The 16,626-nt window shown below is 43.9% G+C and overlaps 2 protein-coding genes across 2 annotated transcripts in view; both read left to right on the forward strand.

Annotated features, from left to right (window-relative positions):
* The window catches only part of LOC111157357 (lysophosphatidylcholine acyltransferase 2), a 79,555-nt gene that overhangs the window by 47,431 nt on the left and 15,498 nt on the right, over positions 1-16,626 (forward strand). The window contains exons 10-11 of the mRNA XM_022518700.1: positions 1,593-1,718; positions 3,736-3,889. Coding sequence (XP_022374408.1) covers positions 1,593-1,718; positions 3,736-3,889 — 280 coding nt within the window. The remainder of the gene's footprint in view (positions 1-1,592; positions 1,719-3,735; positions 3,890-16,626) is intronic.
* LOC111157358 (calpain small subunit 2) lies at positions 14,399-15,244 on the forward strand. The gene has a single exon (XM_022518701.1). The coding sequence runs from the start codon at positions 14,399-14,401 to the stop codon at positions 15,242-15,244; it is 846 nt and encodes a 281-aa protein (XP_022374409.1).

A 16,626-nucleotide genomic window follows, 5' to 3' on the forward strand; every position in this document is an offset into this window, starting at 1 on the left:
TAGTATATACATAAATTCATATTTCACAGCAGAATAACTATATGTTCACAACAGTCTTAAGTGTTCAAACGCTCAAAACCTTTTTTTTTTTACTATGCGTACCTACATGTACTTGATTTTCCCAGCTTCTAGACTGGCTACAAAATTTGTTTTGAGTTGCTTTTCTTCCCTTTCTTCTTCTCTTTCCATACCAGCTTATGTCCAAAAGTTAGGAACTAAGATCGATCTTAGGAATTGAGAGAATTCATACCAGATAGTTGGACTTCCCAAAAGATGTCTATAAAACAGAGCGGCGGGTTGGTTAGTCAGACTTTTTTCTGAATTTGGAGGCATGGAGGCAGAAGGGCCTTGAATAAAGAGTAAGAAAGACCTCAATCAGCTACACAACCATGAACAAGGCCTTCTGTGGCTCCTTTTCCTAATATTTAAAGTCGGAGTTAAAGTCTTTGCCTTGCCTTTCGCCTGGTTTTGGTGATCATGAGTCACATGGAAGAAAAGTGTATGACAGAAGCATTTGAAAATAGAAAGATGCAAATTAGCGGTGTTATATGACTCATCATGAATATTTACCCAGTAGTGTGCCGGGCCATTTACTCAGGTTATCTAACATAATCTTCACAGCAACTCTTGGAGCCAATCAAGGAAAGTGAGACTCAGAGGGAGATACCGTTTGCCCAAGATCATAGCAGGTAGTGAGGGTCTGGGCTGGGACTCAAATCCACGTTCCCTGTTACCCAAGCCCCAAGCTCTTAAAGGGCATCTCTACTGTCTAGGATTATAAATTATAAATTCCTGAAATATTTAAAATGTTTATTTTCCCAAATAAAAATATTCATATACCAAAATATTTATTAATCAAAAACAGCCTGTAGTTGTAGATAGAAAAAAAAAAATTGTTCTTATTGCATCTGTTGAAAATGTAACATTCTTAGCAGTGATTCAACAAAATCAACAAAAATAGTGGAAGACAGAACTTTAGGATTCACACTGAATATCTGTGAATAAAAGTTCTGTGAAAAGGAACCTTCAGGAAATTATTTTGGGTACCGCACAGGCTTTTTTCTCAGGACTTAGTGTTTTTTCAAGTTGTTAATATCTGTTTTTTTTTTTTCAAATCAAGTTCATTATTAGACCTCTGAGCAGGAGGGAGCCAGTAGGGGTCATGCCCTCCTTTGAGGATGGACGATGTTTAGGTTTGGAAGAACTAATGAGCTTATTCTCAGTTCTCTTTCATATTTTCAGAAGACTGTTTTGTAGCAAGTAATGATCTCCAGGTTTGAGAGATGAAAAAGCTAGCGATTGAAGCTAGCTTCAAGCTGAAGTCGGCTAGTATCACGGTCCCAGTTAAAACACAAAACCAAATGACCAGCCGACCAAAGCTTGCAGACAGAAGGGGATTAACTCAGCCACAGGAAGTCTGTGCAGAAGAGAAGTATGTCTCTTTGGCAATAAGTAGCCAAAGCTACTGCCTTGAAAAGTAGTAACTACTTTCCCATTTACTGTTGTTTGTTGACCAGTTCAGGCCTGATGAAAAAATCATTGCCTTTAAAAAGAAAAAAAATTGAATTTGTTTGCTTTTAAATGCCTCTTAGAGCTTTGGGAATTCCAGTAACAGACCATACCTACGAAGACTGCAGATTAATGATCTCAGCAGGACAGCTGACATTGCCTATGGAAGCTGGGTTGGTGGAATTTACCAAAATAAGCCAGAAATTGAAGTAAGTATGTTTTTAAATTGCTACACTTTCATAAAGGTGCCCCCCAGAGATCTGATGTCTTGTTTCTTTTCTCTGGTTTCATTAATGCTCAGCTCTAGAGCATTTATTCTAGACCCTGTGGCTCTAGAACCCACTTTTTTTTTTTTAATATTTTATTTATTTGACAGACAGAGATCACAAGTAGGCAGAGAAGCAGGCAGAGAGAGAGGAGGAAGCAGGCTCCCTGTTGAGCAGAGAGCCCGATGTGGGGCTCAATCCCAGGACCCTGGGATCATGACCTGAGCCTAAGGCAGAGGCTTTAACCCACTGAGCCACCCAGGCGCCCCCCACGGGTTTTTTATTAAGGAAACCAGGACTGTGATTTCATCTCCCATGTAGTTCACCTAGTTGTGTTTTTTTTCAAGAACAGTTAATTCAGGGGGCGCCTGGGTGGCTCAGTGGGTTAAAACCTCTGCCTTCGGCTCAGATGATGATCCCAGGGTCCTGGGATCAAGCCCTGCATCTGGCTCTCTGCTCAACAGGGAGCCTGCTTCCTCCTCTCTCTCTGCCTGCTTCTCTGCCTACTTGTGATCTCTCTCTCTGTGTCAAATAAATAAGTAAAAATCTTAAAAAAAAAAAAAAAAAAAGAATGGTTAACTCAGAAGCATGGGTACTGGTCATACGAGGAGCCCGAGAGATAGTCGGTGTGGACCAGCACAGATCTGCCCTTCTCAGAGGTGTCTCAGAGCAGTCAGTCTGTCCTGCTGCCCCCTTGCAAAAAGGATGACTTCATTAGATGGTCCTGCCAGGTGGCGGTCAGACCTCGTGTGAAGTCTGAATTGATTTGTAGGGAAGCAATTCTGACCATCACTGAGTTTTAAATACTTATCCTCGATCTCCTTTCTCTTCAGGGTGTGTAATTTTTTTAAGGGAAAACCCCTTCTTTTTACCTTTATAAACAACCCCTTTGAACCATCTGCTATTAAAAGGTATCACCCCCGATTCCCTTATTACTGTTCATTCTGTTTTCAGAATATATCGATTTGCAGAATATATTGATTCAGTAGGCTTTGGCATCCTCCCAAGGAGAGAGCTGCAGAACTGGTTATTATATTAAAGGTCAATATTGGGAGATAATATTTTGATAACTGATAGAGCAAATAGGATTCATATCTTATAAGTAACAAGCATGGTTGATATTATATTCACAATATTCGTGTAATTTGATTCATTTGAAAAGTTTAGGTAGTTACTAAAATCAGATACAGAAGAAAGCAGCATGTGTTAGGTCACCTGTTTAATTGGACAAGACAAAGACAGGATGTGATGTGAGCTATGGTACGTTTTCTGGCATTATGGTGTTTCAGTGTTCTAGAACTTTGCTTGGAGGAAATGTGTGTCATCTAATGAATCTCCCTATCCCAACATTTTGTGTAATGCGAATTCATCATCAGCCTGGAAACTTTTAAAAGCAAGATATGCGTATTTTTTTTAAGATTTTATTTATTTACTTGACAGACAGAGATCTCAAGTAGGCAGAGAGGCAGGCAGAGAGAGAGAAGGGGAAGCAGGCTCCCCGCTGAGCAGAGAGCCCGATGCAGGGCTCGATCCCAGGACCCCGGCATCATGACTTGAGCCAAAGGCAGAGGCTTAACCCACTGAGCCACCCAGGCTCCCCTAGAATTGCATATTTTTTTTAAACAACCCAGTAAGTACTAAGTAATATTTAGATTCAAATACGATTTCTTATTTTCTTTTCACAAGTCATTCCTTATTTCCTCACACTGCTCCTGTTCTCAGTTACTTTCCTCTTCCTTAGGTCTTTGAGAAAACTACAGTCTCACTAATGTCCTTCAAAAAAATCAGAAGCCTGTGTACACATCCCATAAGTACTCTGAAATACCCATTTTATTCTCATTTCCAGATGTAACACTTAAGATATCGTTCCTTCAGACGGTGACTCAAACACCATTCATAAAATGTCCATGTGGGTGGTAAAGGGCTGACCACACGTGTTCATGAGTCTTTGTTTGTTTAGGTTAGACTGGGATGGTGTTCGTAAGCAGTTGGACGAGTACGCAGTAATCGCAAGTTCTTCAAAAGGAGGACGAATCGGAATTGAAGAATTTGCGGAGTATTTGAAGCTGCCTGTTTCAGATGTCCTGAGACAACTCTTTGCACTCTTTGATAGGGTATGTTACAATATCGTCTCTAGCGCCCAAACATCTTTACTCTGCTGGTCTCCAGGGAGCATAAATCAGTAGGTCATTAGAAAAACTCGGCAGGTGACTGTTAGAGGAAGCAAGACCGAGCCCAAGTTTAATTTCATGATCTGGTTTTCCCCCTTAAGTTGTAACAATAGTAGTAATATAATTGTGTGTGTGTGTGTGTGTGTGTGTGTTGCAACAATTATGATGGTATCTAGTTATTTTAAATACCAGGTCAGAAATAAATAGTGTGACCATAAAACCACATTTGTAATATAGAATTGGAAAGGCTTCTATAACTAGCAAGAACCTAAGTCTTTTTTTTTTTTTTTAAGATTTTATTTATTTATTTGACAGACAGAGATCACAAGTAGGCAGAGAGGCAGGTAGAGGGAGAGGGGGAAGCAGGCTCCCTGCTGAGCAGAGAGCCCAATGCAGGATTCGATCCCAGGACCCCGGGATCATGACCTGAACCGAAGGCAGAGGCTTAACCCACTGAACCACCCAGGTGCCCCAAGAACCTAAGTCTTTATGTCAAAATTCATTCATGGATGACAGAGGTGGTATTAGTCTATCCTGAAGACTTCTGGACTGCCCCCAAGACATGTGAGGACCAAATGGATTTTGTTTTCAAGTAACGTTTTATGACAAAGTTTGCCAGTAAAACTTGACCATTCGCCATTATATTAGAGGTATGATTTTCTGCTTATGAGGATGTAAGTACGAGCAGTTAGATAACTGAATTGTCAGAAAGTTTCCCTGAGAAAACTGTATCAAGATGTCAAGCTCTCAATTTTTAATGTGTTTTTTTAATGTACAAAGTTGACAATGAAGTTTACCTTTTTGGTGACAGTATTACGAGTGTTCGTAAATGAACTGAGGCAGGTAACTCCATTCAAGATACAGAACCTGCAAGAAACAGCTGTAGCCACCCCCTTTGTAGTGATATCCTTGCCCTCCCCTTTACCCCCAGCAATCACTCCCCCTCTGTAGCTTTGCCTTTTGTAGATGCCATGTAAATGGAATCAGATAGTGTAGATCTTTCTGAGTCTGGCTTCTTTCACTTGGCATAATGCATCTGAAATTCGGCCATGCGATCGCACATATCAACAATGTGTCCCCCTTTCCTTGCTGAGTGGCCTTCTGTTGTATGGACGCCCCATTCTCGGAGTCCCCTGTCCCCAATGGAGGAGTATTTCAGTTTGTTTCCAGTTTGGGGCAATGATGAATACAAACTATGAATATTCTTCTGTAGGTTTTTGTGTAAATCTAGGCTTTCGTTTCCCTGGGGGTATAGACTTAGGATTGTGATCTTGTTACTGTCTTATCTGAGAGTGACTTTACTTTGCATGCATTCCTAAAGGATATTTCTTTCTTTCTTTTTTTTTTTTTTTTGTTTATTTGACACAGAGAGAAAGATCACAAGTAGGCAGAGAGGCAGGCAGAGAGAGAGGGGGAAGCAGGCTCCCTGCTGAGCAGAGAGCCCAATGTGGGGCTCTATCCCTGGACCTTGAGATCATGGCCTGAGCCGAAGGCAGAGACTTAACCCACTGAGCCACCCAGGTGCCCCCTTATAGGATATTTCTGTTGTGAATAGCATTGACTCGAGAGTCCTTCCCTTTCAACAGGTTAGCGAGAGGTCCTGCTGCCTTCAGTCCTCTGTGGTTATCCTGCCTTACTGATTTTTCTTTAGTTTTGGCTCTCCTCACCAATCCTCCTTCCACAGCATTCTGTCCAGAGGTGGTTGCCTTTTGTATTTTGACTAGAGTTTCTAATTGTAATCGAAAGGAGAGATGGGCTCACCCGGGCTTTTTCCATCCTGGCTGGCTCCAGAAGTCTCGGTTCTCTATGGACCACTGGGAAAAGATCTTGCAAAGAAATCATAGCTTGATGACAGAAACCAGGACGTGGTTTTTTTTTTCTCTCTTTACCCAGAGCACTGGGTACTCATGATCCTAATGACTCATTCTCTGACCTCTGAGATGAACCATCCTTCAACCTGAGGCAGGGGAGGAATCTTCTTCTCTCTGGAGTGCCCGGTCCCCTGTTCTCGGCTTGCTTACAGCAAACAGACCATCTTCCCTTGTCCCGGAAACAGTCGTGTGCCACTGCAGTTGAACTCCTAGAAGGTATAATGAAGGTTTAGAAGAAAGGAGAAGTAAGTTATTGGCTAGAACCACGCAAGTTGGGAAAATAGAAGCACTTCTTACTGGTACTATTACCAGTCTCTCTGCGAGCTTCATGTTGTCTCATCTTCCTTTTTGGCTCCAGAAACCAGGCAAGTAATTTTATACGAAGCTTCTATAAATACGAACTTGGTGACAGGAAGGGATATGGCAGGGATCGACAAACAAGGACAGGAGATGGGGGAATGGGACATGAAATGAGGGCTAAGGAGGAAACTCAGAGCATATCTCAGACGTCGGGTTCATCAGGATTTTCCACCAAAATTGGAAATTATATCTGTGGAGGTTGCCGTCCCTTTTCAGATGTCAAAGTGTCATTGCTGGCAATTCCATGACACCCGTTCTGTCATTTGGTGGCTGATGACCCCTGTCGTTTCTCTGGTAATCTTAAGGATGGGAAGATTTGGGAGTAGGGAAGGGAGGGGACAAGGATTAAAATAACCCCCAGTTAGCCGGGTTGACTCAGAACTAGAGGATACAGCGAGCCTTGGCAGTGAAGTTGGCCAATCACATTTCTGCATGGACAGCTTCCACTAGCGCACACGCCACTTACAACCGCGAGTGTGACTTTGTATAGTGTGACTTGGCTCTCACCGGAGACCGCGAGATGGTCTTTCCAGCAACTTTTCTTTTTATCTCCAACATACTGGAATGTTGAGAAAATAGCCTGGAGAATGAGGGATTCAGGCATGGGACCTTCCTTTCTCTCCTTTCCTTTTCTCCTTTCTTTTTTCCTCTTCCCCCTTTCTGTCTTTGTCTGTCTTTCTTTCCTTTTCCGTCTCTAACCTTTCTGCATGTCTGTGCCTGTGAAGATGTGCTTTGTTTTGAGAAGGCGAATTATGCAATTGTTGCCACGCCCTGGGCACATACCCACTTAACTCCCAGGCTAGGCTTGTTTTCTTGGTCTCTTGAAGTCATCTAGCTGGGGAATGTTCCACGGGAAAGATGAGAAGTTCAGTAATGCCAGTTTGTTTCTCTCCGAGTAGCTTATCTTGCTAAACGCTATGCTTAATGAGGGGTGGGGGTTCAGGGGAGGAAGGGTGGGAACGAGAAAGGGTGGGGTGTTCCTGTGGGTCTTCCAACAGCTGTAAATGTTTGCAGTGCCGACAGCTGCCCTCAGCCTCTCTGTCTTCCCCCAAGACTAATGAGGTTGTGTTGGGATTTGGGGGATGGGACAAAGACCTGAAAATCTCTCCACATTCCCTAACTCTTTCTTCCCATGTACAGTCTTGGCTGGTCTAGAAAGACTTCATAATGGTCTTGTCTCAGTTTGTCGCTAAAAAATACACTGTCTCTTCAGCTCCTGCTGACATCCTGACATGTCCTTTCAGGTTCTTGGGGGAATCTGATGACAAGTAAGGTCTGACAAAAACATGACATTCGCCATCCCAAGCATGGCGTAGTTCCCTAGTTTTTAGGATCATTGCCTTTGGAGAGATCCTATCTCTCTGAAAAAGATGAATAAACGTTTTTATCTTTGCGTTGAATTTTGCTTCTTTATTTTTTATGGACGTATCCTGAACTCTCCGCATTGGATGGGTCAGATGTCCAGATGAGTCAGAGCTAAAGGCTAAGACAATGGTTTAAAACAGCGGTGTCTTGACATTTTTTTATATTCATTAATTCAGTTTTAAATACAAGATTTTTTGCCAGCACTCCGGAATGGATTGAAGCTTCTTTAATGGGATTAAGGAACATCGCTAACTAACCCGAAGTCATTATAACACAGTCATTTTTCCAGTTCTAACCATGTCTCAGGATGTCTGTGACAGCAAGCCTGTCCCCTGAGCCCTCCTTCAGAGCTGTGTTCCTGAATCAGCAGTCTCCGATGTACCTGTAAGACAGAGTCCTCAAATGCTTCGGGATGTAGCTCGCCCCTGGTGCTGGCTTGACTAGGCACCGTGTTATCTGCCTCTCACCTCTTACTAGCGGCAAGTTCCATCTCCTCTAACTGTACCTCCTGATAGACTCAGTTTAACATTTCATCAACACCCGTATGCCCACGCGCTGATGACCAAGCCACATGTAGGGGTCAGCACATTCTTCCTGTAAAGAGCCAGATAGTAAATATTTTTTTACTTTATAGCACTTATGGTCCAAAACTTTCAGGGAAGCTTGTACAATCGAAGAGAAAAGTTCATCGTAGCCCACTCAGAAAGATCTTTCCATTTACCCGCAGTCACCTAAGCCACGAAAGTACCCTGTCCCAACTCTCAGCACGAGCAGAAAATCTGCACGCTATAACACCCTGCCCTCTCCAACAGGAAGGGGCAAGCAAAGATGCTTGTTATTCTTGGCACTCAGGATTTGATGCTGGAACTAATACCAAGAACTAGGCAGGCAGGAAAGAACTTAGGATAAAGAGATGCATTCATTCCACATAATGTGAAACGGTGGTAAAAGATTTACAGAAGTTTACGATAGCCGAAAATGCTGGATTATCAAAGTGCTAAGGCACACACACTTTTCCTGCCTAACAGTTAAACAAAGGATGTAGTAAATGCCAGAAGAACTAAGTACACGTTAGAAGACCGAGAGAGGGAAAATCGTGATGGTTTTCAAAATTATTTTACAGAATGGAAAGAACAACCACTTATCTAAATTTTATCAGGTGATGGTCTGTTTTGCAATGTTATTGGTAAAAAAGGCATGAGCTCGTGCTAGACTATATGTAGCTGAGGAGTTAGAAAGGAGTCTGTCTAGTCTGTGAAGACAAATAGTATGAGACCAGTAGAAATGAGGGAGGGTATCAGCCAGAGGCAGAGAGAGAAGACAAGAAGAAAGATTTAGAGGATCACTTTTAAATCAGATGGGAGGTTCCCTACCAATTAAACGGTGGTCACTCTGAGGCCTGACTACAGTCCATCTATCAGTCCTTAAACTTTACCAACCTGCTTTGTTTTCATTAGCTTCGGAAACAGAGCAGTAATCAGCAAACTACAGCAGACTGGGCCAGATCCAGCCTGATGCCTGTTTTGCTAATAAAGTTTTATTGAGACACACCCATGCCCATTTGTCTATGTATTGCCTGTGGCTGCTTTCTGTCTTCAGTGGCAGAGGTGAACAGTAACCAACAGTTAAGTCTTCTATCCTTTAAGTTTCCAGTTCAGGTTTGATTTGTAATATAGTATTTCATACTTCATGTGAAAAGAACTATTGATTGCAATCTCAGTTCATCAGCATTTGTTATGTGAAATCTACCCATAACTTACATGAAGCAATTGACAGAAAAAGGCTATACTCTTCTTTCTATGTTGTTTTACGCGTTGTCCTAAATGTTCGGTGGTCCTATGTGTCTGACCATTTCCCTGTCCATGTCCCAGGTTGACTTAGCTCCTCCATTCTGCCCATTACAGTATTTTCTCTCTCTCATGTTGTTACATGAGAAATCTCCATCTAGAGGTAAAAATTGGGAGATGCTTAGAAGGAACAGGAAGGAGGCTGCAGGAGTTAAAGCTTAACTTTTTCTTCATAAGCACAAGTGAGCAATGTCTGTCCTCCTCCATGAGCACAAGGGAGGAAAGAACAGAGCTTTGTAAAGACCAAATTGTGTCAGACCAATTTAATTTCCTCCTGTGATAGAGTGATGGTCGAAGATGATAAAGAAGAAGAAATAGATATTATCTGTATGGGCTCTAGAAAGGCTTTTGATTTCATCCAACATGACATCCTCATCAATAAATTAGGAAGGTCTGGTCCAGATCATGCTGCAGTTGGGCGAAAGCCCCTCTTGACAGAAAGGCTTTGCAGCAAGTGGGAGCTGTATGTCCTTCTGGATTCAGCGCTGCCCCCGCCTTGGCATTCTGTTTGGAGGGGTACCATACTTGATAGGATGCCACCCAGAATACTTGTGAAAACCAGACGATAAGTCAAAGCAGGGATAAGGGTATATCCTTAAAAGGGGTGGAACCATACCCAAGAAAAAGGAAGATTAAATTCATTCAACATACAGCATGAGAACACTTGGGCTGGAGAAGGAAAAGAAATGCCATCGCCACCATTTCAGGACACGTGAGGATCTAGACTCCCTGAATTCTAGAGCTAAAGGGACCTTTCACGTCCAACTGCCCACCTTCCTCATTTTGCAGAAGGCAGCCAGCCTGAGAGGAAGTGAGTGCTAGAGGCTACACAGCTGGTTAGTTGTAGGACTGAGACTAGAATGGCTGGTCCGTGTCCTTTTTACTTCAACCTGCACTGTTGGCTGATACACACACACACACGTGGGTTCTTAGGGCATTTTTTATACTTCCTATCACTCACCCATTTCAAACCTACAGTTCTATGATTTTTTGAGTAAATGTGCCAAGTTGTGCAACCATCCCCATAAATCAGCTTGAGAACATTTCCAGCACCCCACTGAATGCCCTGGTGGCATTAAGGGTTAGATCCTGCCACCAGCTTTCTCCCAGCCCTAGGCAACCACAGCAGGGTTGTTAGTCCTTTAGTGTGATTCGAGACCTGGTCTAGAAGAGAGACTTTTGGTGTCTGTGGATTTGCCTTTTCCAGACGTTTCATGTAACGGAATCGTACAGTAGATGGTCTCCTGTGTCTGGATTCTGACTACTTTGCCTAAAGTTTTTGCCATTCACCCATGCTGTAGCATGTATAGGTGATCTGTCCTCTTTGCTTGCCAAAAAGTACTCCGTTATATGGACACGTTGTATTTTTTTTAAAGATTTTATTTATTTATTTGACAAAGGAAGAGATCACAAGTAGGCAGAGAAGCAGAGCAGAGAGAGAGAGGGAAGCAGGCTCCCTGCTGAGCGGAGAGCCCAATGCAGGGCTCGATCCCAGGACGCTGGGATCATGACCTGAGCCAAAGGCAGAGGCTTAACCCACTGAGCCACTCAGGTGCCCCGACATGTTGTGTTTTATTTATGCACCAGCTGGTGGACATTCAGGTTGTTTCTACCTTGAGGCCATTATGAGGAATGTGGCTACTAGCGTTCATGTTTCTCTCTTTACTTTTTTATATTCAGTAACTTTCCCCCTTCACATCCATCAGATGTGTCCTCTTCCCCTACTCTTTTTCCGTCCCAATCTGGACAGTAGAGTTCCCCCAGATGGCAACCCAAGATGTTATTAATGTTCTAATAAATAGCCTCGGGGGATTCAATGGTCCAGAGAAGAAAAGGTTTGTTAATCTAATAAGAGTCTTTTATTCCAAGATGGCTTATGAGAAACTATTAGCCAAACGCCCTCCATCGTCATAGGAAATAAGTGAGAGGAATCGGATTTAAACGTCAGGGAAAACCACTTCAGCTGGGCACGAGGAGGCTTGTTTTATGTGGCAGTGGTTGCTATCAAGTTAATTTGCAATATTATAAAAACAAAGTCCATGTAATGTCCTCCGAGAGAAGCTCCTGTGAATGGGTTTACATCTCTCTGAGGCCAGATGGCCCTGTGATCCCCTAAAAGGAGGACAGTCCTCTTGGGGCGCTTTCTTCTGTGTGGTGAAGGAAGACATTTGGCCTTTGGTGTTCACAGAGGCCATTTCATTGGGCCCATGAGACCAGTTATTGGAGTCATTGTGGCATAAAACCAGTGGTTGGAGAGTTTTACACAAACCACAGGGTGTGGTGGAAGGAGACATTGCTCCCGTGCCCTGAACAGAGCAAGGTCTCCCAGCTGCTGCTCTCTCCCTAACAATAGCTACTACAAGCGTGGTTGTTCAGTTCTAGAAATTGTACAGCTTACAGTGTAATTTCACATCTTCTCTCCTTTTGACTTCACATTCGAGCCTGGAGAGTTCCCACTGAGAGACCGACCATCACGCGGCAGTTAGTTCAAAGCCCTTTCCAGCCCAAGTCCGTTCTGCAGATCTGCCTCTCTCTGCTGTTGAGCCCAGAACGGACCATCATCACGTTTCACTGTTTCTTAAAGACCACACATCCTTTAGCTCCTCTGCATTTTTGCTGTGCTCTCCCTTCACATCCCTTGTCTGTTCAGAGAGCTCTGGCTTGGCCGTAGTCAGGCCTGCGTGTTATCTCTTGTGTAGGTCAGTGTTCTCCTTGGCAGAATTCATCACTCCCTTTTTGGGAACCCACAGTCCTGGATAATAGAGCGCACCACTTTTCCTCAGTAGCTCACCTTCCCTGAGTCTTTCTTTCCTTATCACAAATACTTTGTCTTTCAGAGGAATTCTGTGAAACTTAAATACCAAAAAATACTATATACAAATGTAATAGTTTGGTATTAATAATAGAAATGTGGGAGACTCCTGGGTCGCTCAGTCAGTTAAGTGTCTGCCTTTGGCTTAGGTCGTGATCCCAGAGTCCTGGGATCGAGTCCCATATCAGGCTCCTTGCTCAGTGGGGAGCCTGCTTCTCCCTCTGCCTGCTGCTCCCCCTGATTATGTGCTCTCTTCCCCCCTCTCTCTCTGACAAGTGGGTGGATAAAATCTTTTAAAAAAATAGTAGAAATGTGAATATAGATATCAGGTTATAATTACAACTAGTTTTTGGTGGGTGTTCCCAATCCTTGAGCACAGCAACCCTAATGTATTTGCCTTCATCTCCTAAACACTGAATCCAAGTCCTCATTCTTAACAAATGAGATTGAATTATTGTGAACTAGGCATAATGAGATATTACCACCTCGTACCCATTAGGATGGCCAGTCAGGAAGGGAGGAAGGAAGGGAGGGAGGGGTGAGAGGAAGGAAGGAAGGAAGGAAGGGCTGTTGGCTGGGCTGTAGAGAAATTGGAACCCCTGTGCACTATTCGTAGGAATATAAAATAGTGTATCTACTATTGAAAACAGTATGGTGGTTCTTCAAAAACTTAAAAAACCAAATTACTCTATATGATCTGAGAGTTCTGGTAGAATCAACCCAAGCATCCACCAATAGACAAGTGGATAAACCAAATGTTTCTTATACATACAGTGGAATATTATTTAGCTCTGAAAAAGGAAATAAATCCCAACACTTGCTATAACATGGATGGACCCAGAACACATTACGTTAGGTGAAAGAAGCCCATCATGAAGGGACAAATCCTATGTGGTTCCACTGATGTGAGGTCCCTAGAGCAGTCAGACTCATAGAGTCAAAGTAGGACGGGGGCTGCCAGGGCCTAGCGGGAGGAGGGAACGGGGAGTTCCTGTTTAATGGGGACAGAGCTTCAGTTTGGGAAGATGAAAAAGTTTCTGGGGATGAACAGTGGTGACGGTTGCACAATGATATGAATGTACCTAATGCCACTCAACTGACCTCTTACAGTTAAGACGGTAAATTACATGTTACGTGTACTTCACCACAGTTTCTAGACATTTTATTTTTTTATTTATTTATTTTTAAAAATTATTTATTTATTTATTTGACAGAGATCACAAGTAGGCAGAGAGGCAGGCAGAGAGAGAGAAAGGGAAGCAGAATCCCTGCTCAGCAGAGAGCCAGACGTGGCGCTTGATCCCAGGACCCTGGGATCATGACCTGAGCCAAAGGCAGAGGCTTGAACCCACTGAGCCACCCAGGCGCCCCTGTTTCTAGACATTTAAATTCAAAACATTTAAATTTTTAAAAACAAGACGCAAAGAAGTCTCTCCTGGTTGGTTCCGTTTGTTCAGGGCACGGCAATCAGTTGATGGTGTTCGATGTTGAGATAATGGTTACCCTGGGGAGGGAAGAGTAACTAGAAAGCAGGAGGTGGTTCTAGGGCATGGCCATATTCTATCTTTTGATCTGGCCGTTATCACATAGGTGTGTATGGTGTGTGAACTTCTCCGAGCTCTCCAGTTGTGACTTGTAGGGTTTTCTATGTGTCTGTTATACTCCAAAAATAAATCCAGAAATGGAGATCCTTAGGGCCACAGCAGACTATAGAGTCAGACTCTGTGAGGATGGGACCAGGGGACCCTGCATCTTAAAACCTTCCCTTACAGGTTTTTCTTAAGAGCATTGGATTTGGGGAATCTTCACTAAAAGAAAGGGATCGGAGAAACAGCCTCCAATGCCCAAGAATCCCATTCTGCACTAACAATAAATACTCCTTAGAAAAGAAATTCTTGATATCTTGGAGTCACTTAGCTTCCCCGGTTAGGAAAACACCTATCATCTTTCAGGTGCTGAGAAATCAGTGATGTAGAGAAAGGTGTGAATGTGTATTTTAATATATTACATTTAAAAATAGTATTTCTTATAATTCGTCATAAGCACAATGACTCACGAATATTTTGAGGCCCTCTAAAAACAGGCAGGTGCTAGGACCTAATGGAAGTCAGGCTTTCAGTAGGAGGGGAGGCAGCACTATGGGGCGTGGTCCCCTGGAAGCAGGTACAGAAAAGCCAGTTCTTCCACCTGGAAGCTAATGAAACTCCATTTCAACTCTCTCCACACCACCTCCGAGACACCAGCAGCTTTCACACTTGCTTGTCAAACCAAAAGCATGTTTCTTGCAAAGGCTTTATTGGAAGGGGCCGATCGAGGTCTTGGAGAAGCTCTTGGAGGCCTTCTTAGAGGAGGCGGTCAGAGAAGAGGAGGAGGAGGAGGAGGAGGAGGAGGAGGAGGAGGAAATTTCGGAGGGATAGTTGGAGGAATCGTGAATTTCATCAGCGAGGCCGCGGCAGCTCAGTACACCCCAGAACCGCCTCCCACTCAGCAGCATTTCACGACCGTGGAGGCTAATGAAAGTGAGGAAGTTCGTCGGTTTCGACAGCAGTTTGCCCAGCTGGCGGGACCGGACATGGAGGTGGGTGCCACCGACCTAATGACTATTCTCAACAAAGTCCTTTCCAAGCACAAGGACCTGAAGACCGACGGCTTCAGCCTTGACACCTGCCGGAGCATCGTGTCCGTGATGGACAGTGACACGACCGGCAAGCTGGGCTTTGAAGAATTTAAGTACCTCTGGAACAACATCAAGAAGTGGCAGTGTGTTTATAGGCAGTATGACAGGGACCGCTCTGGGTTCCTGAGAAGTTCCCAGCTGCGCGAGGCCCTGCGGGCAGCGGGTTTCCAGCTAAACGAGCAGCTTTACCAAATGATCATCCGCCGCTATGCTGATGAGGATGGCAGCATGGATTTCAACAACTTCATCAGCTGTCTGGTCCGTCTGGATGCCATGTTCCGCGCCTTCAGATCCCTGGATAGGGACGCAGACGGTCTGGTTCAAGTGTCCCTCCAAGACTGGCTGCAACTGACCATGTATTCCTGAAGCCGGCCCCTCCCCGAGGACGGGACTCCTGACAGCCTCGCTCTCCCGTCCCCACGGCGGCTGATACCCTGTCCCAGAGCTGTCGTTTCCTGCGAGCTCATATATCTCCCTGCATGCTTCTGAACTGGGACTGCCCTTTGGTGATCAATTAAAACAGATTTTCTTTTTTTTAAATGAGAAATGTTCTGAGTGGTTTGTATGTCAGCTCTGTGAGATACTGGATGTGTAGGGATGTATGTATGGGGTCGGGGGGCATGGGGCAGAGCCCCCTTGGAATAGATTTTAATAGGGCATTGCTTATTTGGTGAGTGAATTCCAAGGAGCAGGAAACTTGTTGTCATTGAGAATGAAATCTTGAAAAAAGAAAACCCTGGAGTAAATCAAGAAAGCCCTCAAGAGATCTATTTTTCCCTTTAAAAACGGTGAGGAGGAGGGAAGTTCAGAATCTGTTTTTCTCTTAATTTCACATCTGGTCTTTCCATTTTGAAAAAAAGAGAGGGAAAAAAAGAGAAAGAAAAAGTGTTTTCCTGGAAGCCTATTTAACTGTATAGAAACAGGTTCAGAAAGGAGAAAAGAAGCAATTTCTCGTAAGGGAAGTATATATAAGTTTTTAAATATGGAGCAACTGTCTGAAATTCCAGAATTCTTTAGTCCTGTTTCTCTAGTAAAATAAGCATGCAGCAAATTTGTTTTGTTTTGATGTATTTGTAAAGAGGGTCAGGGCATTGGGGAATGAAGGGTGGACCCGTAGCCCAATATGTCAGTCTCAATCATTCTTCACATGCTTCATACAAAATCAGGCTTGCCCAACACACGTTGGCTGGCTCTTGTCGTGTCTTGCCCTGCCTCAGAGCTAGGAATGTTTTGTTGTTGTTCCTTTTGCGAAACTGTGAACAGAAGAAACGTAAGCGAAGGAGCAAAAAAAGGTGTGGGGGGGAGCATAGAGTGATCAGTTATTTGGTATATAAAGGAATATAGAGATATATAAAGATGTTTAAGTACTGCTGAGTGTCACAGGGGTTCTTAGTCCGGACTGTGATTCAGAGGGAGAGCTCTTTAGGAATACTGACGGCTGAGTCCCACTCCGGATGCGTTGAAGAACTTTCTTTCGAGGTGGGGCCTGGAGACGAGTATTTTTAAAGCTCCCTGGGTGATTCCAGTAAGCAGCCAAGGTCACCAGCCTGGGCAGTTGTCCCTTGCTTGTGTATGGCCCTTGGTTTGGCTCTGTCATTTTGATTCAGACGGTGATGATGGGGCGGGCAGAATCCAGAATGCCCAGCTAGGCAAGTAGACTGAACCACGGGGGCTGTGTATGCAAGGACTCAGTAACCCTCCCCTCCCCACCACCACCCCTGCCCTGCTATTGAATTGGTTCCCACCGC

This window comes from Enhydra lutris, unplaced genomic scaffold (genome assembly GCF_002288905.1).
Source record: "Enhydra lutris kenyoni isolate GAN:26980312 unplaced genomic scaffold, ASM228890v2 scaffoldscaffold54, whole genome shotgun sequence".
In the NCBI taxonomy this organism is placed as follows: Eukaryota; Metazoa; Chordata; class Mammalia; order Carnivora; family Mustelidae; genus Enhydra; species Enhydra lutris.

What these genes read in the sequence shown, in the direction of transcription:
- LOC111157358 (XM_022518701.1), top strand. Translation starts at nt 14,399, where the DNA reads ATGAAACTCCATTTCAACTCTCTCCACACCACCTCCGAGACACCAGCA.